At 43.3% G+C, this 25,025-nt stretch overlaps 1 protein-coding gene across 6 annotated transcripts in view; it reads right to left on the reverse strand.

Moving 5' to 3' along the window:
- Positions 1–210: 210 nt before the first annotated feature.
- PGCKA1 (PDCD10 and GCKIII kinases associated 1) overlaps positions 211–25,025 on the reverse strand; it is a 64,581-nt gene continuing 39,766 nt past the window's right edge. For 3 of the 6 annotated variants that reach the window (XM_084625965.1, XM_084625967.1, XM_084625966.1), the window contains 3 exons: positions 21,928–21,985; positions 4,522–4,575; positions 211–2,207 (listed from right to left, as the gene is read on the reverse strand). In XM_084625965.1, the coding sequence (XP_084482091.1) occupies positions 1,211–2,207; positions 4,522–4,553 (1,029 nt within the window). In that variant the 5' untranslated portion in view covers positions 4,554–4,575; positions 21,928–21,985 and the 3' untranslated portion in view covers positions 211–1,210. The other 3 variants (XM_084625964.1, XM_084625968.1, XM_084625969.1) reach the window with 3 other exon arrangements.

A 25,025-nucleotide genomic window follows, 5' to 3' on the forward strand; every position in this document is an offset into this window, starting at 1 on the left:
CTGGAGGCAAGTAGCATATATTGCACAGGCAAAGGTGACATAACAATCGGTAATTTTCACACACATTAATTGAGGATGGGTTTTATATTAAGTTTCTTTGAAGGTTTATTTCTTAGCAACTGTTGCATAATTTAGAAACCTAACAAAGTATAAAAGTCAACAGATAATGGTTCTCTAAATTTTAAAACAATTATTTTATTAACAGTTTATAATCAATTCAGGAGCCATCAATTCACAATATAAAACTTGGACCACATTTTCTATCTCAGCCATTCGACAGTATCCAACATTTGGTGACTTTAAACATGAAGTGTTTATTTTCCATATCTCCTAGGCTTTCAACCGGAAATTGTACAAGAGGAAGTTTAACGTACTAACTGAAAACTAAAAATATGAAATTATCCAGAAAGGGTAAACATTTCTGAAAGTAGAGATTCAAAAGTTCTAAAGTGTAGTAGGTACTTGATTTGGGGACAGCTGTCTCCCTGCTGTAAGTCTAGGGACTGTAGTCCAGTTACAGCAGGATGAATTTAGCCCTCACTGGGTTGTGGGTGTTTTTTAAACAAATGGGTTTTGCTTCTTCTGGGAGGCTGAGGCAAAATCCGTTTGTAAACAATTGGTGAGTCAAGAGATTGTGATTCTAGTTTCTTGCAAAGCATGAAACCAGGCAAGTTTCACATGGGTTTCACTGTGACTGCATCTCACAGCTCTGCTAATTTCTTAGTCACAGTTTGTTGAAAGGTTTTTGAACCTAGGGTCAGTTGTATATTTTTACACTGAAATGATTCAATTCTGTGGTTTTGTATGGCTTATACCAGAAATGGGGAAACTCTGGTTTTTGTAGCCATGCTTTGAGATTCATTTGAACATGAAACTTGAGGTGTGTGAAAGCCCTTGAGTCAACTGAAGAAAACCTTCACGTGAACTATATTGTTACATGCTGGCTTTGTGTGAGTGATGCTACGCTCTTGTTTGTGGCCTATGGGAACGATATGGGCCTTATTACTACCAGAAGCCAAGGGAGTTCTTCTTCAGTTCAGGTGGTAAAGGACTGTGTTTTAGCAGCTAAATGATCAGAGTTCTAGTCCCAGCTCCTGTTTTTTGTGCTTTATACAATAATTGTCTGTTCTGTACAACACATGCATTCATTAGTGTTTCACACAGCTCCAGAACTAAGTTTACTATGAAGGTGTTAGAAAGAAATCTCCATCTAATACTCCTCATCCTCTTCGTAATCTTCCCCCGCGGTTGCAGCTTCCAGCGCTGCAAGAGCTTCTGCCACTTCTGCGTCCTCCTCCTCCTCCTCCTCTTCAATTTTTGCATTAATTTCTTTATGGTTAATGTGCTTTTCCTCTTGTGCTTCTGTTATGAGGCCCTCAGATGTACGACCATCAGGCATGTCCTCTTTGACGCATATATTTACAGACTCAGTTTTAAGAGCTTTCTCCACTGAATCATAATTTTCCTTCATGCACAAAGGCAGGCTTAGGCCAGGGTCCTCACCCTTATTTATCACTATAGACGCTGCATTTTGGTCTGAATGTGTGTAATTGTCTGAAAAACTGTCCTTTTCAGGAGCATTATAGTTTCTGGTTTGGCTATCACGTGGGAGGTAATCCAGGTCTGGTAATTGGATGGCATCGTTTTGGGTCTCCAGTATTGCACTTTCTGTGAGAGAGCTGTTTTCTCCTGCAGACTGCGAGTTCTCATCTCGAGAATGTTCTGGCTCTTCTGAGTCTGGCTTCTTGTGATTGCCTGTTTCTGGGTCACAGTCTTTGCCAGATTCATTTGGTAAAGAGAGTCCATTGGTGCAGAGGTCTCTTGTCCTGTTGGCTAAAGAAGAACTTGCTGACTGGCTGGAATTTCCATGTCTGACGGTTTCTTTGATTCGGTTTGTGTTGTGATTAGGAAAGGGATGCGTACCACTACAGGAATTGACACCACTGTGAGCATTGTCAAACTTTTCAATGCAGTTTCCTAGCCCTTCCTCGTGAAGAGCAGTTCCTTTGTGGTTCCAGAAGGCCTCTTTTGTGTTATTGAACCTGTTTTTATTTTCTGTTCTCTTTAACTCATCATTTTGCAGTTCATTTTTATGCACTGGAGTTTCATTGTTCTGATCGCCTTTGAATTTATTGCCGTCTGGTTTGTAACTGTTTACTTCATTGGGGTATCTCGAGGATTGTACATCTTCTGGATCAAAGATATAGCTGGGGAAAGGAGAATTTTACCAGTTAATATTTTCTCTGTTAGAAACTGAAAACTGCTTACACCCAAGTCTGATGTGTTGAGATTAAACAACTAGCGCAACTATGCTCAACCTACAGTATTATGTACTAAATGTAAAAAGCATATACTTAGTTGTCGTCATTTGCTCAAGAGACTGAATGCTACAGAACAATGAGGCTCCAGGTCAGAGGCTCCACAAGGGGACAGAGAGGCCATGGAATGCCTCACTAGGTATGTCACAGCCACAGGACAAGAAGTCCTTCCACCTTATAACAACACAGTTGTTCCCAACCTTTATCCCCAGGGGGCTCGATTAGCAGGTGGGCACCCTGTACGTGTTCCCTGTGATCATGTCCTGACCCAGCTGTCATCATCTTTTTTCCTTTCCTCTGAACATTTTCTCTCTCACATCTCCCTTCTGTTTCCCCTCTTTTTATTTTTTCCATTCATTTTTGTACCCCCCTGCCCCTTTTCCATTTGTTTTTTTTTTATTGCTCTGACACAGGTGTTCTTGTTTCTTCACTATGCCCCTCCCCTCTTTATCTTCTCTGGTAGTTTCAGTTTCCTTCCCCATTTCCCTCACTCACCATGGTTACTCCTGAGGGCATTCTATGCCAAAAAATTAAAAATTCTGCACGCAGTATTTTAAAATTCTGCAAATTTTATTTCTCAAATAAATGTGGAGGTTCCAGCATAATATTGGGGAGCACAGGCCACTGCCTGCACGGAGGTAAGTGATTACTGTGCAGCTCCCTCCACCCCAAACACGAACTCAGCGGTGAGGCTGCACCCATCCCTGACACAGCACAAGGACCGGACCTGCCCCAGAAACACCCCAGGGCCCTGCCCCTCCGTGCCAGGTGCAACAGGTGTGTGCAGGCAGGCTCAGCAAGGCAGGATCCAAGTGTGGAGGGGCTTAGTGTGTGGGGCTCCAGATGTGGATTGAGAGGCTTCTGTGTGGGGCAATCTGGGTGTGGGAGGTTCAGTGCGGGATTCAGCTGCGGGGGGATCTGGATGCACAGGGGCTTGTTGGAGGGTTCTGGGTGGAACGGTAATGGGACTCTGCAGGGGGGTCCAGGTGAAGGTGATTGGGGCTCAGCGGAGGGGTCTGAATGTGGGGGGATAGAGCTCGGTGGGGGGGCTCTGGGTGTGGGGAACTCTATGCAGGGTCCAGATGTTGGGGGAGTGGTGCTCAGTGGGGTGGGGATCCAGGTGCGGCTGATTTGGGATCCAGGTAAGGGTGGCTTGTCAGGGTGGTCCAGGTGCAGGGGGAGTGGGGCTCATCGGGGGGATTCCGAGTGCGGGGTGGGTGAGGATCGGTGGGAGGATCTGGGTATGAGGGAGTCTGGGTGCACAGGGGTTGGGTGGATGGGAGAGAGAGAGAGAGTTTGCAGAGCTTCCTGCGGCTGGGGGGAGAAATTTGTGGGTGAGTCTGACCCAGCCCTGGATGCCGTGCCGGGGAAGAGGAAGTCTCGTCCTCCCCAGCCCAGCCAGGACTAGCAGCTGATCCTGGTGTAGGGTAGGGGGCCGGGTCTTTCCCAGTCCCGCCCTCTGCCACACAGTGATTTACCCCTTTGCTGGCTCCCCGGGTACCCAAAACATACTTCTGGGGAGGGTCACATGACCGCACTTGTGGCTTCCCCTTGCTTCCCTGTCAGAGAGTCATATTTTTCTGCAGGGAAGTACAGAAACCTGCAGGGGACCTAAATTCTGCACATGTGCAGTGGCATTACCCCAGGAGTACGTGGTGATGGGGATGGCATCCACATAAGGCTGAGTGGAGCATTGAGAAGCTTGGGATGGCAGGCTGTCTAAATTGAAAGCCCTTTACTATGTGACCTGTCCAAAGCCAGTTATTGTAAAGTCTACAATGGAAGCAGGGATGTAAGGTAAGGGATTTCATGGAGCTGTGTCTGCCCTACCTGCAGATTTACAGCACATTTCCAGTGTTTAGAAGGTGATGGATCCTACAGCTTCCCTCACCCACTGAACTAGTCTTGCTTCTTGCCACTCAGGTGGGAAAACGCTACAGTGAGAATTTGCCTCCATTGCCACATAGCTTCTGTGGGCTAGCAGCTACACAGATGAAACTCAATTAAAATAAACCAACATGAAGTTTACAGGAAATCAGCATTTTTGGGCTCCAAAGTGGCTTAATTGATCTAAACTGTAAATTCCTCGATTATTTGCAACATGGTAAATATCCTTAACTTAAAGGATGAATGCAGGTGAGAATGGATTTGTTTTTAACAAGCTTTTATTTTATTCTGATTCCAAGCACCATTTCTTCTGTACCTTTTTATCATTTTACAGCACCTGCACCCCATCTGGATTACTCGTTGTTAACATCTGAAAAGAGAGAGAGAGAAGGCAAGGGAAAAGAAAAATGAGGGATGAATTATTTCATGCAAATATTAAATGAATAAATGGTGGTTGCACTGAACATGAGTCTCCAGTTCTGAAAGGTGCTGCTGGTTGGAGAGAGATTCCCAGTGCTTAGCAATGGGGAATGCTGTGGGAACTGGTAACAGCTCTTCTACAGAATGAACTTTTTCAGTGTTACCACTATGTCACCAGAATAAATTCTTCCCTTGCAGTTTGACTAGAAATAACAAACTGTTGTAAGTAGCTTTCTTTTTGTATGTAGCATCTCACAACAGATAACAACAAATCAGGCAGAGCTTCTCCTGCGGGGTGCCAGATGCCTTCAAATCCCACTAATAGCCCAACCCTTTATTATGATTGGAATCAACATGTTGGTTTGTCCCAGTGGTAATCTTGTGTTTAGAGATTCGCTGAAAGCCAAAACCCAGATCTGAACATCCCAGAAATTTGGGAAAATCTGATTCTCAGTTTTATGGCTTGGGTCCATCTCTACTTGTGTCAATGGAGCCAGGGCTCTTTGTAAGCTTCTGTTTGCCAGAAGCTGGGAATGAGTGATAGGGGATGGATCACTTGATGAATACCTGTTCTGTTCATTCCCTCTGGGGCACCTGGCACTGGCCACTGTAGGAAGACGGGATACTGGGCTAGATGGACCTTTGGTCTGACCCAGTAAGGCCGTTCTTATGTTACCCATTTTGCAATAATGGAATTTCTATCCATTACTAGTCAGGATGCCCAGTTTCTCTTGACAACTGAACCTGACAGAACCTGTTACCCCTTTGCCCAGCAATAGCAGATCAATTTCCCATTAGGAGAGACATTGGTGACACTAGATCATGGTATTTGCTAGTGCCATTGATTTAATTTATTTACAAAAATCCTGTTTATCCACTTGCAGAAATTTGCAAGTCCCCAGTCCTGTCCCCAGTGCAGGTTAGGGCAGCATATAGGGCTCCGCTAAATTGTGAACTGATTGTGATGGACCCCTATGATCCATTCCAGCAGCAGCAATGAATTCCCATCTCTTTGTTCCTTGGTTGCTGTCTCCTTGCTTTCAGGACACTATCACTTCCATCATCACCTGTTCCTTTCACCAGGGAGATCCCTTATCCCAATGTCACTAGTCTTTGGCTGTGTAGAGGCGAGTCTCGGCACTGACCTGTTCTGCAATATAAAGGAATTCAGACAGGTTTGACTAGACACTGAGTGTCCATTAGAGCTGTGCTTAACCCAGTATGTCCCCTTTAACAATTTTCTGAGGACTTGTCTACAAAAGAAAGTTGCACTGGTTTAGCTTAAGGTGTAATGTTAAACTGATTCAGTTTAGTAAGTCCCAATATGGACACACTGATTTTCATTTGAGTGTCTTGTTTTGATTTAGCTTAAACCTGTTCTTAATCGACTTAAACTAAACCATAAGAAGTCTGGTAAACTGAAATAAGTGTCCTCGCTGCATTTGTCATTGGTTAATTAAATTGGTTTAAAATCACACCTTCAGTTAAACCATTACACCTCTGTGTGTGTAGACAAGTCCTGAGCTCTGTCACTGCAGCTAGCTTTCTTGAGGGACCTTGGTCCAGACTCTCTCTAGGTTTAACCATTTTTATATTGAGTTTCTCATTGAGTGTTGATATCAGTAATTCATATCCTGTATTCTGTTAACATCTTGTTCCATAAAAATATCTCGTCAGTGGCTTTTAACAATACTAAGTGCTGATAACTTTTGTTTGCTTTAGTTGTAAAGCAGCCTGAGACATTCTGTAGAAAGATGATATAAATGCAGATTACTTCTGTTATTTCTATAAGAGTACTTTCCATGATTTTACACTAGTGTGAGTATTTGAATTGTCTCTGCATTTACTCCTAGGTTTTACAAGCTGATAGTTACAAACACTTGTATTTGTCCTCTTGTATGAATAAACTAATGTTTATGGGAAGTATTTTGTACTGCATTCTTTTGTAAATAATTCTCAGCATTGAATTAGAAATACAGGATTTTAAAATGTCAATAAGAAAAGGAGTACTTGTGGCACCTTAGAGATTAACCAATTTATTTGAGCATAAGCTTTCGTGAGCTACAGCTCACTTCATCAGAATGCATCCAATGAAGTGAGCTGTAGCTCACGAAAGCTTATGCTCAAATAAATTGGTTAATCTCTAAGGTGCCACAAGTACTCCTTTTCTTTTTGCGAATACAGACTAACACGGCTGTTACTCTGAAACCTGTAAAATGTCAATGTTTCAGGTTTTATTTTTTCTAGGTTTACAGCAAGTATCAGAACCAGGATTACAAAATAATGTTGTGAAGTAATATAGTTGTATACAATGAAACATATGTTTTAGTCCTATTAGTATTAGACATCTTGCTATGAAAATTTCAGTGCTTATCTTACTAAAAAGTGCCATAGATGTGTCGATGTTTTACAGCACACACAGTTTTGATAAATTCCCATCCAAAGCAAGTTACAATTTGAATCAAATGAATACTATGCAGACTATTAAAGAAAGAGGTTTGGAGCAGACAGCCATAGCCTAAGTGCACAACTATGTTTTCAGAAGAGATTTCCATACAGAGATATAGGAGGGCTGTCAGAAATGAAGGAGAAGGCTCTTCAAAGCTTAGGGGGAAGCAGAGTAAAAAAAGGCAGAGAGAAGTGAAATCACAGAAAGGGACACAAAGTGAATATTGGGTAGAATGTGGTGTCTGAGAACAAGTGTAGGAGGAAACCTGTTGTATCTTTATATGTTGTTCTATTTTTAATTAGAGACATTTTAGATTTGCCTTTTGTGACGTTTTCTTGCAAAGTCTGACTCTTAAATATTTTCATACTAGTAAACCATGAGTGAACCCATAAAATATGTCAGATTAAGAAGGCATGACTCAGAGCCTAAACTTGCAAAGCACAGTGTGTGAAATTTTCAAAAGAGCTCAGCACTGGCCAAACTCTGCTCCTGTTGGAATCAAAGGGAGTTTTATCTTTGACTTCAATTGGAACAGAGTTGGATCAATGCTGTGCTCTCTTGAAAATCCCCCTTGAGCGCCTTCTGTGAAATTCTGAACATCCTCAATTGTCATTGATTCCATTCTCAGTGGAGGACACTCAGGAGATGCTTAGCCCTTTGCAGGATAAGACTTCACATTCTGAACTGCTGAACCTAAAAGATGATGGAATCACAATATGCTAAGAATAGGAATGTGCTGTTGCTAAAATAATTACAGATCTCAGCATAGAACTCACACTGGCAAGGCCAAGGCTGTATTAGTGTCAAAAGCAAAGCTCCACGTGTGGAATGGGGGGAGAATATACCCTTCAATCTTATATAATTACATAGCACTCAATAATGTTGCATGTGCATGCTCCCTTGGTCTCTTGTACTTGACTAAAACCAGCGGGTAGGGCTGTAGCTAGCAGTGTGAAATGTGTGCATATATTGGTCAAATATATTGGTGCACCGCTACAGACTAGGGATCGAATGGCTCGGCAGCAGTTCTGCAGAAAAGGACCTAGGGGTTACAGTGGATGAGAAGCTGGATATGAGTCAGCGGTGTGCCCTTGTTGCCAAGAAGGCCAATGGCATTTTGGGATGTATATGCAGGGGCATTGCCAGCAGATTGAGGGATGTGATTATTCCCCTCTATTCGAAATTGGTGAGGCCTCATCTGGAGTACTGTGTCCAGTTTTGGGCCCCACACTACAAGAAGAATGTGGAAAAATTGGAAAGAGTCCAGCGGAGGGCAACAAAAATGATTAGGGGACTGGAACACATGAGTTATGAGGCAAGGCTGAGGGAACTGGGATTGTTCAGTCTGCGGAAGAGAAGAATGAGGGGGGATTTGATAGCTGCTTTCAACTACCTGAAAGGGGGTTCCAAAGAGGATGGATCTAGACTGTTCTCAGTGGTAGCTGATGACAGAACAAGGAGCAACGGTGTCAAGTTGCAGTGGGGGAGGTTTAGGTTGGATATTAGGAAAAACTTTTTCACTAGGAGGGTGGTGAAACACTGGAATGCGTTACCTAGGGAGGTGGTGGAATCTCCTTCCTTAGATATTTTTAAGGTCAGGCTTGACAAAGCCCTGGCGGGGATGATTTAGTTGGGGATTGGTCCTGCTTCGAGCAGGGGGTTGGACTAGATGACCTCCTGAGGTCCCTTCCAACCCTGATATTCTGTGATTCTATGATTGGGTCCCCTACACTGTCATCATACTTGCAGTATCCCTGTAATCCCCCACAATTTATTATCCTACATTACATACACAACAGTGTAGCTGATAGAGGAAGATATAGGAATCCGGGCCTGTAGCAGAGCCAGCCTCAGGGCACCCTAATGAGTGCAACTGGCCTGTAGTAGGCTGCCTGATTGACTACACAGACTGATTGGTGGGAAGAGTCAGCAGATCAGCTCTTCAGGCCAGCAGCAGCAGTTTGGTGGGTGCTCAAAGCAGTCACCCACAGCTGTGATAGCTCCTGCACCTGCCTCATCCCAGCCCTGCTCCTGCCTTTTTCCATCCCTTCGGCTTCCTCGGTCTCAGCCCTTCTGTTGCCTTGGACCCAGACTTGCCTCACTCCACGTAACCTGGCTCTGACCCTAAGCTCTGATTCATGACTTTGGCTCTGACCCTCAGCGCTGGCATCTGGCCTCTGACTCTGCTTTTGACCCTTAGCTCTGGTTCCTGATGGCTGACTCCGGCTCCAGCCACTAGGTACAACTCTCAGTCCGTGTCTCAGTCACTGACGATTTTGAGCAGCCCCAGAACAGGGAACTGGAGCTGATATGGTGAGCATGGACCCTACAAAGGCCATTTATCTCTCCGACAGAGAGTGGGGTCCCTATGGACCTTGCAGGCCCAGGTTGCCACCCAGCAGGTGCAGAATGCTGTTCTGCCACGCTTTCAGCTCCAACCCAAGCTCCCACACCTGGCAAGTTTGATGGTGGTCATGGCAATTTTGTGGATTCCTAAATCTGTATCTGCTCCTATTTCTGCTACATTGTACTCACTGACCAAGCCTGGGATTGATTATCAGCCTGCTTAGTGGGGAGCCCCTGGCTTGGGTTTCTCTGGTCCTGGAAGAATCAAGCCCGCTTCTGGGACAGTTCGAGGACTTTGTTCAGGCTATGGAGGTGATCATCAATGATCCATGTCACGAGCGTATGGCAAAAGTCACACTTCAGGTGTTGCTGCAGGGATGCCACAGTTGCTAGCTATGCCATGGGGTTCCGGTACTTTGTAGTAAATGCCGAGTGGAACAGTACCACACAGCATTATCATTTCCAGCTCAGCCTAAATGATGACATTAAAGGTGAACTGGCACAGTTAGAATCCCTGTCTGACCCAGATCGGTAATATTCAGCTGGACTGCACTCAAGGATGAATGCAGGGTGCAGCGATTTCTGGGGTTCACCAATTCGCCACAGAGAGAATGAACAGAACAGGTAATCATCAAGTGATTTATGGCACTCCTTGAAAAGAGAGCCTAGTTTGTCTGGTACACAGAAGCTCAGTTGACCTTTGATCGACATTCACCTTGCACCCATCCTGATTGACCCAGATACCACTAATCCATTTACAGTTAAGGCTGATGCCTCTAAGTTTGCTGTATGTGGGGTACAGTCTTAACATGAAGGCCCATGCAACCAACTCCACCCCTTTGCCTTTTAATTTTGGAAACTAACCCAGTGGAAAAAATATGTGATGTTTAGCTACTGGCTATAAAGGCGGTTTTCAGAGAGGCGCCACCTCCTAGAAGGGGCTTGATTCCCAGTCCAAGTCGTGTTTACCACAAGAACCTGGAGGTCCTATGGACTGCTAGATGCCTTAACCAGCACCAGATCTGCTGATCTCTCTTCTTTGCTCGCTTTGACTTTACAGTTACCTATCGTCCAGGGATGAGAAATGGGATGGTGGGTGATCTATCCTGCAAAGACGAATATATTGAACCTGGCAAAGAGCCCTGTGCCACTGTGCTCAAGGTTTCCCACTTTGTCAAGAGGACAGTTGGCAGGGTCTGAAATCCTCCATCTGCTCCCCGCTGACCTCTTTGTGACCCAGATCTACTAGACCATGAATGATGTGGGTATCTGACTTGATTCCAAGTTCTGATTTCAGAAAGGCCTTCTCTGTTGTAAGGGTTGTATTTATGTTCTGGGGGGCGGGGGGAGAACCTAGGCTTGTGGTATTGAAACTGTGCCACAATTTACCACTTGCAGGCTAATATAAGACTTTGGAATCTGATCTAGAGGAATTTCTGGCCAGGCCTACCAATTTACATTAAGAATTATATAAGGTTCTGTGACCTCTGTGCCCATACCAAGGATATACAATCAAAATCCCTAGGTCTCCTCCATCCTCTGTTCATGCCTCCACTGCCTTGGTCTACTATATCAATAGACTTCAGTTTAGAACTGCCACACACTCAGGGACACGCAGTAATCCTGCTTGCCATCAACTTCCTAGCAAAGATGGTGCACTTCAGCCCATACTGTATTGTTCCCACTGCATGGGAGATAGTTTTGCTCTTCCTGGAAAATGTCAACCGCTGCTAAGGGTTATGGACAAGCATTGTATTAGACTGGGGACCTCAGTTCATCTCCCGAGTCTGGAGAATATTTCTCGGACTCATTGGCGTCAAATCCCTTCTCTCATCCACTTATCACCTGCAGACTAATGGGCAAACAGAGTCAATCAAATTTTGAAGAAGTCTCTTCACTGTGTTCTGAGTTACCACCAGGATGACTGGGTCACCCTGTGCTACGCCAAATTGGCATATAACAATGTGAACCATGCCTTGACCCAATATATCCCATTCTTTGCAAACTATGACTCTTAGCTCTTCTTCCACCCAGACTTACCCATAAGTTCCCCAGTGCTGGCCACTGTGGATTTTGCCTCCCATGTACATTGGGAGAATAAGGAACACTTGCAGTCTCCCAAAGAAGCCTTTAGGCACCACGTGGACCAAGAATGTTGAGCTGTCCCAAATCTGCCTGTAGGGGACAAGGTGTTGCTCTCTGCCCAAAGCCAAACTGGATTATTGATATCTGGGCCCCTTCAAGATTATATTTCTTCAGTGGCTTTCTAGTTACAACTGCCCAAGTCCTTGAAGATCCACCCTGTCTTTCACATTTAACTTTTAAGGTCCTACACTGAGAATCCATACCCAAATGGCTCCAATCCGTCACCACCACCCATAATAGTCCATGGATAGGAGGGGTACTTGTTCCACCAAATCCTCTGCTCTCGGCAAGTTAGGGGAAGACTCTAAGACCTGGTGGACTTGGAAGGCTACAGTCTGGACGAATGGTCTGGGAACTGGTAGAGAATATGCATGCCCTGGACCTATTGTGAGAACTCTACGAGAAGAACCCAGCGAAACCAGGCCCCTAGGAGGTGCCCTTTCATGGGGAGTATGGTCAGGAATCAGGGCCTGCAGCAGATCCAGTGTCTGGACAACCTAACGAGCACAACTGGCTTGTAGTAGGCTGCCTGCTGGGCTACACCACCCAACTGGTGGCAAGAGTAAGCAGAACAGTTCCTAGGCCCAGCAGCAGCAGCAATTTGGTGGCTGCTCAAAGTATTTGCCCACACCCTGCCCCTCCCTTGGCCACAGCCTTGTTTCACTGCAGGAACTTGACTCTGACCCTCAGCTCTGATTCCTGACTTCATATTTCGGTTCTGATTTTGGTTCTGACCTTGGGCTCCTATTCCTGGCTACCGACTCCAGCTCCAACCACTAGACATGACTGCCCATGTTCCAGCTGTTGACAGTAGAAGCTTCTAATGAGGAGTAAAAACTCTGTAAATCACCATAAGAAAAATATTGCCTATAGGAAATGTAGTTATAACGGTGGCATGTGCTTTCTATGCTATTGCTGTGTACTTCAATAATTTCTTTGTGACGTTTATCATCAAGATGAGATCATTCACTTTCCATTTTAAATCCTTATCTATTCTGGTGTTCCATTCATCATACTCATCCTCATCCTCATCATGATTAATACTGTTAAAATGCTTTATATCCAATGATAATATTTAACAATTTCCTGGAAGTGAGCTAGCTGAATGGACAATAACTTCTATTTGCAACAAAATCTGAAATATTTAAACAATTTTATTTGTAATTTAGATGAACTATTTGCAAAATTAACATTCAGTTTTTCAAAAAGTGCACTTTGATGCTTGATCTTTAGACTAAATACAGTGTATATATTTATTCCTTAGCATTATTTATTTTAGTGCTTGTGAAAGTTATGCAATTATCCCTAGAGCCTGTAGTTTCTTATTCACAGAACAGGTACAGCTCAGTTAGTGGCAGAACAAACTTCCTTTCATTGCTCGGGTATTGTGCTGCAAACCTGAAATGAAGGGGCCACAAATGGATAAGAGTAGTTCATACCCCACACCTAGTTAGACATTGACACCAGCACTATAAGCCAGATCTTCAGTTGGCATAAATGGGTACAACTCCATCTGGCCCTATACATTTAATTCCAGAATGTTCAGAACACTTATGAAATATTTTTCCTGTGATTCTTCCCCCTCCCCCATGTCCTTTGCATTCTTTTCTTTTGGAATCTTTCATGATTTTGAATTCCAGTGTCACCAGGGCTAAAAGCAAAAGTGCCAACAGTGTATTTGCACTGAGGTGGCAGTTTAATCTTATTCTTTACATCGATTTTTCTTGTCAAAACTATTATTTGAATGAACATATCTTTTTAACGGAAATGAAAATTTGCATGGAAATTTTTTATTTTGGTCAAAATGTTGTCTTGGTTTTTTTGATGAAAAATTGAAAACTTAAAAAAAAACCCCCAAAACCACCCCTTTCATTTTTATGTTTTTGGTTCCTCACCGCCTCTATTCTTTTACCCTTTCATCAGTGAGGACAAAAGGTAGTGCGAAGGGGGAAAACCTAAAACTTGTCTTTGTTCTTTTTGTCAAAAACCCAAAACATTTTAGAACATAAGAATGGCCATACTGGGTCAGACCAAAGGTCCATCTAGCCCAGTATCCTGTCTTCCAACAGTGGCCAATGCCAGGTGCCACAGAGAGAATGAGCAGAACAGGTAATCATCAAGTGATCCATCCCGTCGCCCGTTCCCAGCTTCTGGCAAACAGAGGCTAGGGACACCAGCCCTGGCTAATAGCCATTGATGGACCGATCCTCCATGAACTTATCTAGTTCTTTTTTGAACCCTGTTCTAATCTTTGCCTTCACAACATACTCTGGCAAGGAGTTCTGCAGGTTGACTGTGCCTTGTGTGATAAGCATTTTGTTTCATTTTAAATGTTTTGTGAAAATATTTATCCTCCAACCATGTCGAATATTTAACCAATAATTTTCCCCAGTTGCTAGCAAAGCCTAGGACTGATGAGAGATATTAATTTACTTAGAGAACTACTATAGCATAGTGGATGGAAAGTATGGCAGGAAATCCTGAGTTCTGACCCCTGCTCTGCCATCAAACTTGCTGTGTAATCTTGGGCAAGTCACTTAAACCAACATTTTAAAACCTGAGTGTGATGAGTCATCCCTGAATTTCCTCTGAGCCTGAGCCTGCTTAAACCTGATGAGTCCCTGAGCCAGAGCATGTGATGAGTCATAGGAGGCAATTACCTTTTAGACCCTATGCCACTTACCCAGGTTCAGCCAATCCACAGGCAAGAACCCACCTGAGTGATCCTAAGGCAGGTACATAGACTCCTAAGGGAAGCAGTCTTTCTAGTCTGCTCAACTTCAGTACCTCGTCAGGAGTACTCCCACAGCAGGAGAGTGAGTTTGTGTGTGTATGGGGGTGGGGGGGTGAGAAAACCTGGATTTATGCTGGAAATGGCCCACCTTGATTATCATGCACATTGTAGGGAGAGTGGTCACTTTGGATAAGCTATTACCAGCAGGAGAGTGAGTTTGTGTGTGTGTGTGTGGGGGCGGAGGGTGAGAAAACCTGGATTTGTGCTGGAAATGGCCCAACTTAATGATCACTTTAGATAAGCTATTAACAGCAGGACAGTGGGGTGGGAGGGGGTATTGTTTCATGGTCTCTGTGTGTATATAATGTCTTCTGCAGTTTCCATGGTATGCATCCGATGAAGTGAGCTGTAGCTCACGAAAGCTCATGCTCAAATAAATTGGTTAGTCTCTAAGGTGCCACAAGCCTAGTAGTTCTGATAGTTTATCTGTGCTCCAGCCAGCCCTTGCTTCCATTCTTGCTTCGTCCTATGTCCGTTTTTACTCTAGCCAGCCCCCTGCTGAGTCTGACGCTGGCTGCCTACTGTTGGGCGGTTACATTTCATATTTAAGTACCTAAATAGAAGGGATAGCTGAGGATGGCTGTAGTGGCATTTGTTCATGCTCAGTTCTTCTGGAAATCAAGCCACTTTTACTTGCATTACATACATTTAGGAGCCCAGTGTTAATCACTCACTTGAAAATGTTGACCTTCACCTTCCCTGTCCTAATCTGAAAACTGGGGCTAATGCCTACCTCAGAGGTGTTATGAGGACTAGTTAATGCTTTTTACAGTGCTTTGGAAAAAACTGTAAGGGACTACATAAGTGCTCAGTAGTAGTATCGCTGTTTTGGAGTTCACAATGTGTGTGTGTGTGTGTAAGCTAGAAAAACATTTCTGCTTTTGTATTAAAAAAGAAGAACCAGATTTGAATCTGTTTCAGCCTGTGGTACTACTTAATCTGGCTCCTGCTCGTCTGAGAGATAAAGGGCCTGATTTTCAGTCTGTAAATCTGAAATAACTCCATGACTGTAATAAAGTTATTGTCACCAGAGGAAATTAAATGAGAGTTGGGCTCTCTTTTGCTCAAATGTCATCCGCTGCTAATCCCACTGCAGTGTTAGGACACTTCTAGCTTGTTTTGTAGCCAAAAGGAGAGAAACTCCTTTCTTGTGAATAGAAATGGAGTTGTTTATAGAAAAAACACCCCAGCTATTGTAATTCATTTATACAGTAGAACCTCAGAGTTATGAACAGACTAGTCAACTACACATCGGGTGACCAGATGTCCCGATTTTAGAGGGACAGTCCCGATTTTTGGGTCTTTTTCTTATATAGGTTCCTATTACCACCACCACCTGTTCTAATTTTTCACATTTGCTGTCTGGTCACCCTAACCACACACCTCATTTGGAACCGGAAGTTCACAGTCAGGCAGCAGCAGAGAGAAAGAAAGACACACACACACACACACACACACACAAAACAAATACAGTACACTACTGTGTTAAACGTAAACTGCTTAAAAGAGGGAAAGTTTAATAAAAAAGATGCAACAAGATAAGGAAACTGTTTCTGTGCTTGTTTCATTTAAATGAAGATGGTTAAAAGCAGCATTTTTCTTCTGCATAGTAAAGTTTCAAAGCTGTATTAAGTCAATGTTCAGTTGTAAACTTTTGAAAGAGCAACCGTAATGTTTTGTTCAGAGGTATGAACATTTGAGAGTTACAAACACCTCAGGAATTCTACTACTGGGGGCAGGCAACCTACGGCACGCGAGCTGATTTTCAGTGGCACTCACGCTGCCCGGCACCTGGCCACCGGTCCGGCGGGCTGTGCATTTTAATTTAATTTTAAATGAAGCTTCTTAAACATTTTAAAAACCTTATTTACTTTACATACAACCATAGTTTAGTTATATATTAAAGCCTTCTAGAAAGAGACCTTCTAACAACATTAAAATGTATTACTGGTACCCGAAACCTTAAATTAGAGTGAATAAATGAAGACTCGGCACACCACTTCTGAAAGGCTGCCGACCCCTGATCTACTGTATTGAATTTTGACAAGAGATTGAAATGGATGAGTTGGTTGATGATGGAGAGAGGAAAATCTAATATTAGGGAAGAGATATAGGAAGACTGATTTTTTTTTTTTTTTTTTCTCCTAGCAGAAGATTTTGGGAACACTGCCATTTTACACAGTCAGAGAAGTGCCACCGTGTAGTCATGGTGATTGAGGAAATAGTGACAGGGCTTGAATCCCAGTGGAACAGAAGGAACGATATTGCCTTTAATAAATAGACACAAGAAAAGCGGAAAAGTTCCCTTTTTAAATGTTTACCAGTAGCATTCTGCAATCTGGCTATACAAGGTGAAGAGAATGGAATGAGGCCTTTCTTGAAAAGTGTATATAAGGGGGGGAGAGGAATGTACCCTAACTTCTGAAATTGTAACTTCTGTAAATGAAATGTGAAATGCAAGGCTGAGTATACATAATAACCCCCCTATCTGATTAAATAGAAGTGAGAAACATAATACTTCTGACTTTGTATTGTGTAATAACATAGGTTGTATTGTGTGTTTAAACTGTGATATGTAATATGGATAAACAAAAAAATACAAGTGAGAAGACATCATGAATAAGGAAGGACAAACTATTCCAATGAAAGAAAAAACAATTGGCAGCCTCTTGCAAAATAATGATTGAAGTGAATTAAAAACTTTATTGTGGTTTTAAAAGGCTGATCCTTTTTTAGTTGTGTTAATGTACTGTTTCTATCCATTTCCTGGTTTTGGCCAGGAGTGGAAACAGAAGTGCCAGGAGAGAAGAAATGTAAATGGTATTTTTGACTCAGCCCAGACCAGTAAGAACTGGAAATCTGACTGAAAATATTTTTGCAAGATAATCCAGCCTGATTTCCACACCAAAGAGTTTGGCATGAGATCTGAACTTTTGCATGTTTCTTCCAAACTAAACCAGTGGGCTACCAAGTAACCAGGCATTTAATATATTGGTCACTTCAATGGGCTGCTAGGCCAGTTTTTCCCCTCTCTCTAATGCACTGCAGTGTCTCTCTGGGCAGGCTAATGCAGATGGAGTCAGCTAGTGCAAAACCCTGCTGGCTTCTGCTTCCCACTGCATCAGCCTACTGTGTCTCCACTACCCCAAACTCCTGCCTGCCAGTGATTAGAAGCACCAATTTGCACGCCCTGAACAGTTCCCGTTCCTCCTACAAAGTGCACAAACCCTCCCTGCTTAGGGCTACGTCAAAGGAAGTCCAGCAGCCTACGCCTCACTGCCAAGGTAACCCAGCCATGTTTCACTTAGTTTCTATCACTGTCTTAGGCCTCATGCAGACTCCTCAAAAACACCTGACATTTTCAGAAGCAAGTGTGGGAGGAGAATAGATTGTGGGGGAAATAGAGGGGGAAGGGAAGAGAGGAAACAATAGATTTTGGGCATTAATATCCTCCTTAAGTATGCAAGCAGCTGTAAACACCTAGTGGGCTTTTCCTAGCACGAACTCTGGTTTGTATTCTGTGCTGTGTAGGTATCAGAATCTCATTTAAGATTTCAAAGGTTACATTGTGGATATGCATGCGGGTGCATATGTATGAGGTCTGAGAGAGTAGCAGGGGTGTGGTTAGGTAGTGGGGTAATGCAGAGAATTAGTAATGGGTGGAGACAAAGGAATGAGCGATAAGGAAGATGGGAAAAATCAATGACAAATAGGTGAGAGAGGAATGGAAAGATTATGGAACAGCAGATAGAGCTGGCAAGAGGAGAGAACAAACACAGGAATAGAAAGGTGGGAGATTATTAAACATAAGGCACAGAAACACCAGCAGCTAGTAAAAGGAGAGAGAGAGAATGTTATGAAAAGTTACTTGGAACCCCAATCTAGCAAAGACTTGTCCCTGTCATTTGGACAACTAATGTGCTGAAAGTTAAACATGCTTTGTTGGATTGGTCCCTATTTACTGTACAGGTTAAAGCCAAAATGTTACAGAAATTAAAACTATGTAGAAATGTTTAAGTTTAAAATGAGAGACAAAATTCTTTGGTAACTTCCTTTTGGTTTCTAACCCAAACTATGCCTGTATTAGCATAATTTGGTATGGAGGCATCAGTAGCAAATCCATAGTTAAATTTGCATTAAGATTTGTACTTAAAACAGGCCTGAAATCCCTCTACTTCCTATTTTAATAACCAGATTTAGTCTTGAAATTAACCACAATACTCATTAAAATTAATTTTCCATGTAATTATCGGGTTTTTTAGAAAAGCAATTACTAGCTTGGGTAGAAGACAGACTTTAAAATGATCCCTTATTGAATTTTGGTCCTGACCTCTCATATGTTTGTTTGGCTACAGGGAGCCAAAGAAACACTATCACCACAAATTCCACCCCTCTTTCTGCATACCCACACCCTTTCTCACAATGAAACTTGAGAAGTCATTTTCATACTTTATATTTAAACATAAAAGGTTGGATTGGCACCTCGCAATCCATCCCCAGTAGGAGGAAGCATGTAGCTGCGCTGTACCAACAGTAGAATAGGGACCATATTGTGACTTTGCAGGTCACAGTTTAGTTCCTGCTTCCCCCACTGCTCCGTAAGGAAAGTAAGTGCTACAGTAGTCTTTTTCCTGGTGCAATTCACTTTGCCCTCCATGTCAGAACTACCAAAGCTCTACCCGCAGTGGCAGTGTCTCTTGCCCACCATGCTGCTGCCCTTGAAATGCTTATGCCACCTTGGTGCCCTGCATAGGAGCATTGCCGGGGTCACAATTAGGCCCCAAAAGAGCAGTTTCCCTAAGTTGTCATAATTTAATTTGCTTTGCATCAAAACACTTCCAGAGTTGCCTGGATCCACCAGCTGCTTTTTTTCCTCCCCTCTTGCCTAGCCTGGCTCCCTAACTCCTCATCTGTCCTCCTCTTCACATGTATCTCCCCTATTCCTGACTATGGGAAGGCAGGAAGACAAGCTGCCTAGCAGGGAGCCCTGGTCCCTAATCCATATGCCTTCTTCCTCCACAGTTGCACTACTGAGATGGGGTTTATATGTATGCAAGCTCTGGTTCTCAAGCCTGATTTTGCAGCAACTCCCACCCTATGCCTGCTCCTTCCCAAGCTCAAGTCTGACCTCATATTTTTTCATATACAAACTTCACCATTGCATGTGTTTTGTGGTCATTTGTCTTTAGCTATGATGAGTACTCTAGCTGTTACTTAGATGTTACTGCGGACTTAGATGTTTTGAGCAAGGGGGTGGACTGGATGACCTCCTGAGGTCTCTTCTAACCCTGATATTCTATCATTGATTCGGTGTGCACAGTGCAGGTGGTTCTATGGTGGAAATGAGATGGAGTTTATGGAGTTGAGCAGACAATGTGTGTTTGGGCACTATGATTAAAGCTGGTTGAAACTTTTGAACAGCTACTTTACTGATTTAAAAATGGGCTTTTTAAAATGTTTGCAAATAAATTGACGTTGAAATTTTTCATCTTAAAAAATCAGGCCTCTTGTAATTTAAAAACATTTTTCATGGGATTCTGGTAAACAAAATGTCTCAACAACCATTTCATTTTCAAAAAGTTTTCTTTTAAAAAATTGAAAATTAACCCCCCCTAAAAATTTAAAAAAGAAAACAAAAGAAAAAAATCCAGTTTGAACATTTCAAAATGAAAACCACTTCAGAAATTGAGTGTGTATATGAAAATAGGTTTTCATTATTCAACCAGTTCTAATTATGATGTTTGAGTGGTAAAGCATATTTGAGGTTGGTATGTATGTAAATGTTGTCTTAACTCAGGGGTGGGCAAACTACGGCCTGCAGGCCAGATCCAGCCTGTGCCGCGGGCCCCGCGCCGCTCTCAGAAGCGGCCGGCACCGCATCCCTGAGGCCCGGGGGGAGGAGGGGACAGAGGGCCCTGTGCGTTGCCCTTGCCTCCGGGAACGGGGAACTGCGGCCAATGGGAGCTTCGGGGGAGGTACTTGGAGACGTGGCAAGGGCAGTGCGCGGAGCCCTGTGGGGGCCCCCCCCCCCGGGGCTGCGCAGGGACGTGGTTCCGGCCACTTCCTGGGGCGAGGGCCGGCAGGCAGGGAGCCTGCCCTGGCCCCGGTGCACGCCACTGCCACCCTGGAGCCGCTTTAGGTAAGCGGCGCCTGGACCCTGAACCCCTCCTGCCCCCCAACTCCCTGCTCTAAGTCCCCTGCCTGCATCTCGCACCCCTCCTGCACCCCAACTCCCTGCCCTGAGCTCCCTCCCGCAGTCTGCACCCCTGCCCGGAGCTCCCGCCTGCAGTCCGCACCCCTCCTCTGCCCCAAACCCTTGCCCTGAGCCTGTTCCTGCACACCGCACCCCCTCCCACACCCCACACTCCTTCCTACTCCCCATCCCCCTGCACCAGCCCAAAAAGTTTGCCCACCCCGTCTTAACTAGTGATTCATGGTTTTAAAAAGAATTCATTAGTAGGCAATGCATTTGAGCAACATTAACTCAATTAACAGATTTTTTTATGGGGGTTTTGGGGTGTGTGTGTGCGTATTGCTAAAGGTACATTATGCCCATCTGTCTACCTCTGTGACCTGGTCGCTTTTAGAGATTCCCAAGCCCTCTCAGCTATGCTTAAAAACTCTTCCAAAATCTATTTGTTAAGCCTACTGCTAAGGCTGTCTGAGAAACAAGAATTCTGTTTCATGAAAAATGTTGACGTTTCAACAATTGGTTTTGTTTCACATTGGAACAAAAGCTAGACCTCTGACAACATTTTTGCGGGCAAAAAAGAACAAGCCGAGTGGTCAGGGCACTCGGGGAATGGGGGAGACCCAGGTTTAAATCCCTGCTCTGAATCAGGTACGGCCTATGGAGTCAATCTCCCTTTCAGGCTCCTGTTGGAGCTGTTTCACTTTCTATAAATAATTAAATATTCACTAGACTAGGGAGAGAGAGAGACTGACTCTGTAGACCAATGTTCAGGGCACTCACCTGCAATGTGCCCTATTGACTATTCTGAGGTGAGTCTTCGTCTCTTTCTCTCATTTTGACTGGAAATTGCATTCTGGACTTGAGACACCTTTTGATTTTAATGAATTGGGTCCTTGCCTGCTGCATTTGCTGACAAAAACTCATTTAGTTGAAAAATTCTCATCTATCTCTGTTTGTGGTGCACATCTCAGTCAAATCCCTTCTCCAGACCAATGTCTGTATCATCACTGCATTTTAAATGGAAAAGAAAAGGAACCACCTGTGTGGCTAAACCTAAACCATTACTATTACTTCAGCAAGGGCATAAAGCAAAAGTAGCAGAACCCTTAAACAACAAAGTTGCTGTTGTCATACAAACATTCAGAGTAACAAGAAAACAAAAGAATACAAAATGGAATAGGTGACATTTAAGCAGAATTGTTTTGTTTACCTCCACATTTTCCTGGAATTGACAAATCTATTATTTAAATAATTCACAGGAACATAGTAATCAAACTTAACATTAATAAACAATTGACAGCAAACACAGTGCACATTGTAATGAACCATCAGTATTTAAAAATATCAATTATCCTCCAAATTACAGCATACTTACCAAATAGGCAATGGGAGTTGGCTGATCATGATTTTAACATCTGGCTGAGTGGTGACATCTGAAAGTATATGTATGTGTTGTTTGTTTATTCAAGATATTTGCAATAATAATAATAAGACGACTTACTGTGTTTTTCATCCCAGGATCTCAATATGCTATTGCAAACATTAATTATTACAATTTACTTGCAAATTACTTCAAATATTAAATGCTAAAAATTAATTGTTGTCATACTTCTGGCTTATTCACAATGGCCACCCGTGGGGGAGTGTGGTCTGCTGGCCAAGTGATGTGTCTAGCATGTATTCTCGTCAGGTGCATACTTTAGTTAGGGGTGCATGCAGCCACATTTCTGAATAGTAAGAAAATGCATCCTCACCACTTGGAGCCCAAGTCCTGACTAGTGGAAACTTGCCCTGATTGGCAAGATGCCTGGAGCAGAGTGTGTATCTGCTGGTATCCCTCCTCCCACTCACCGTGCTGAACAGGACAGGGTTGGTCTGTACTGTATTAGTCCAAAAATATGTACTAATTGGTTTCAATATATGCAGTAATCATATCAAGAATTTTTATCAAATGCAGCATTGCCAGCTTGTAAAAATTTTGAGTTGGTGGCATTGGTACATCAGAGGCAGCTCCCTTTCTGCACCTCACCCTCTTCCCCTTCTCTATTAATGTTTTTATATGGTCACCGTGATATCTTCTGCCCCTTGCACCTTCTTTTCTTCCCGTCTCCTCTTTTTGAAGACTCACTGACCAGCAGCTACAAATGGGCAAAGATCTTCCATTGGAAGCAAAGTTTAAATGTTCCCACCCAACACTGACAGACACTTCCTGGCAGATGTTAGTATTTGTTTAATGCTGCTTCGGAGGTGGCCTGACACCAGTGTGGTGTAGTTAAGGTTGACTCTTGGCGATGGTTTCTGCAAAAATCATATTTTTGAAGTTGTGAATGCTAGCTGTTGCCTAGCTGAGCTTCCCATGAAACAAGTAGTAATCATTCATAGTTATTTCAAGCCCTGTTGGCTCCTCCCTAGAATGTTCTCCTGGCTCCATAATGGCATAACTTTGTATGTAAAATCCTTCCTTTTCTTTCTCTTGGTGCAGCGTTAGATCTTCTCTCCCCAGTGGGAGCTTTTCTAACCCTCCTGAGCGCCGTCAGAGGTGTTGTATATGTTGGCTGTTTTTCTCAGGAAAGGAAGAGAGGTATTTCCCAGCCAGGTATTTTATTTTGTTTCCTTTATAAGGGGGCCCCCTTACAGGCTGTTCTCCATACCTGAAAGTGCCGTGCTCTTGCAATGCTGCTCCCTCTTTCCAGCTTTCTCTCTCATCCTGGCCAACATTCCTTCTCTCGATAAAACAGGCTCTAATGTCCAAGGCTGCATGTGTGAGTTACTGCTGAGTACTTAGGGCCTGGTCCTGCTTGGTGCTGAGTGCCTCCTGTGAGGTACTGAGTACCCTTAGGTCTCACAGAGGTTGATGGGAGTTGTGGGTGCTTTGCACCTGGCAGGAGGTGCTCAGCGCCTTGCAGGACAGATCCTTAATGACTAACATGTTTGCTTACAGTCACTGCACTGCTAGTATCCAAGTTACTGCTCTGAGATACCTCAGCTTTGAAAAGAGCTGTGTAACACTATGTAATATTCGTCTGTTTCTCTTCATTTCTCTCTTTGTCTCTGTGTTTCTCTAGCAAACACTCATACTCTTCTGTTGTCTCTCTCTCTCTCACACACACATTAATCTCTGTTTTTTATGTGTAGTTTCTCTCCTTTCCATCTCCATGGAGTACGTTTTTAGGGGGTACAGACTTCTAAGGCACTTATTACCAGAAGCACATGGTGGGTATTAATCACACCGATCAGTAAAACATAATGAGATCTAAACCAATCCCTTACATTATTACACCCTTAAAAACAGATTTTAAATACTTATTCAGGTTTAGAGAGAAGAATGTCCTGTCTGATTTCCCTCGTCTACCACCCAAAACAAGAAGTCAAAAAGCATCTCCTCACCCCACTATTTACCATATAAGGTTAAAATATAATTTTTATTTTAGATTATTAAAAGGAAGAGTGGGACAAAGGGTAAATCCCTTGCAATCGTTAACTAGTTTGCACACGGGACAAACAAATATGCCGGGTAGCATAAAAAATCACTCACTTCCTCTTCAGAAGTCTTTCCTGAGTTTACTTTAATCTCTTATGATTGCTGAAGTTCATTTGTCCCAGTTTCATAGTGACTTATCCCTCTATTATTAATTACTTGTCCTATGGTAGCGACTAGAGTCCCCAGTCAGGCATCAGGGCCCCACTGTGATAAGCATCATATACATGTCTAAAAATGCAGTCCCTTCCCCAAAGAGCTTAAAGTCTAAACGTATGACAAGGGGCAATAGGTAGTTCCAGCAAACAGCTGAGCGGAAGGACAAGTTAATAGTGTGCAAACCATATTTGGTTCAGTGAGCAGCAGTCACATCATGTCCACTACTCACCCATTTTAATACCCTTCATCTACCTGGTCATTGTTTGTAATACTGCATAACTCTGTAATATCACTGCATTATCAGTTATTACTCGAGTGATCAGAAGATGGACAGTTGGTCATTCTAGCCAGGGGTGATCACATTGCTGGGATTCTGTACCACTAAAAGACATCACTGGAATGCACAAACAGAGCCAGCTCTGAGCTGAGTTGGCAGCTCAGTCTTGTGTGCCAGCATATCCTGTTTGGCTAGCATTGCTGGTGTCTGACATCACCAGCTAATCCATTGCCGTAGTATTAATTTAGGTCAGCTTGCTCACAGTAATAATAATAATCATTAATAATTAATAGGTATATCAGATTCTGTATACATACTACATGTATCAATGGGTATGTTTCTGTACCACTTTGTACAGAAAAGTGTCTTGCCTCGTGTTCTTAGACTACAAGGAGCATGAGCACTTCCAAACTCTTATGGGAGTAATAGGCACTGTCCTAGACTGGCAAAGAGATGTGGAAGTACATCCAGCTGCAGACTGAGTTCATTTTATGTTAACATTGATGCAACTTAATATGAATTACATTGTAATATGCTGCTTAGTCTATTGTGAGGCTCT

The sequence above is a fragment of the Lepidochelys olivacea genome (genome assembly GCF_965140295.1).
Source record: "Lepidochelys olivacea isolate rLepOli2 genome assembly, chromosome: 4".
NCBI classification, from domain to species: domain Eukaryota; kingdom Metazoa; phylum Chordata; order Testudines; family Cheloniidae; genus Lepidochelys; species Lepidochelys olivacea.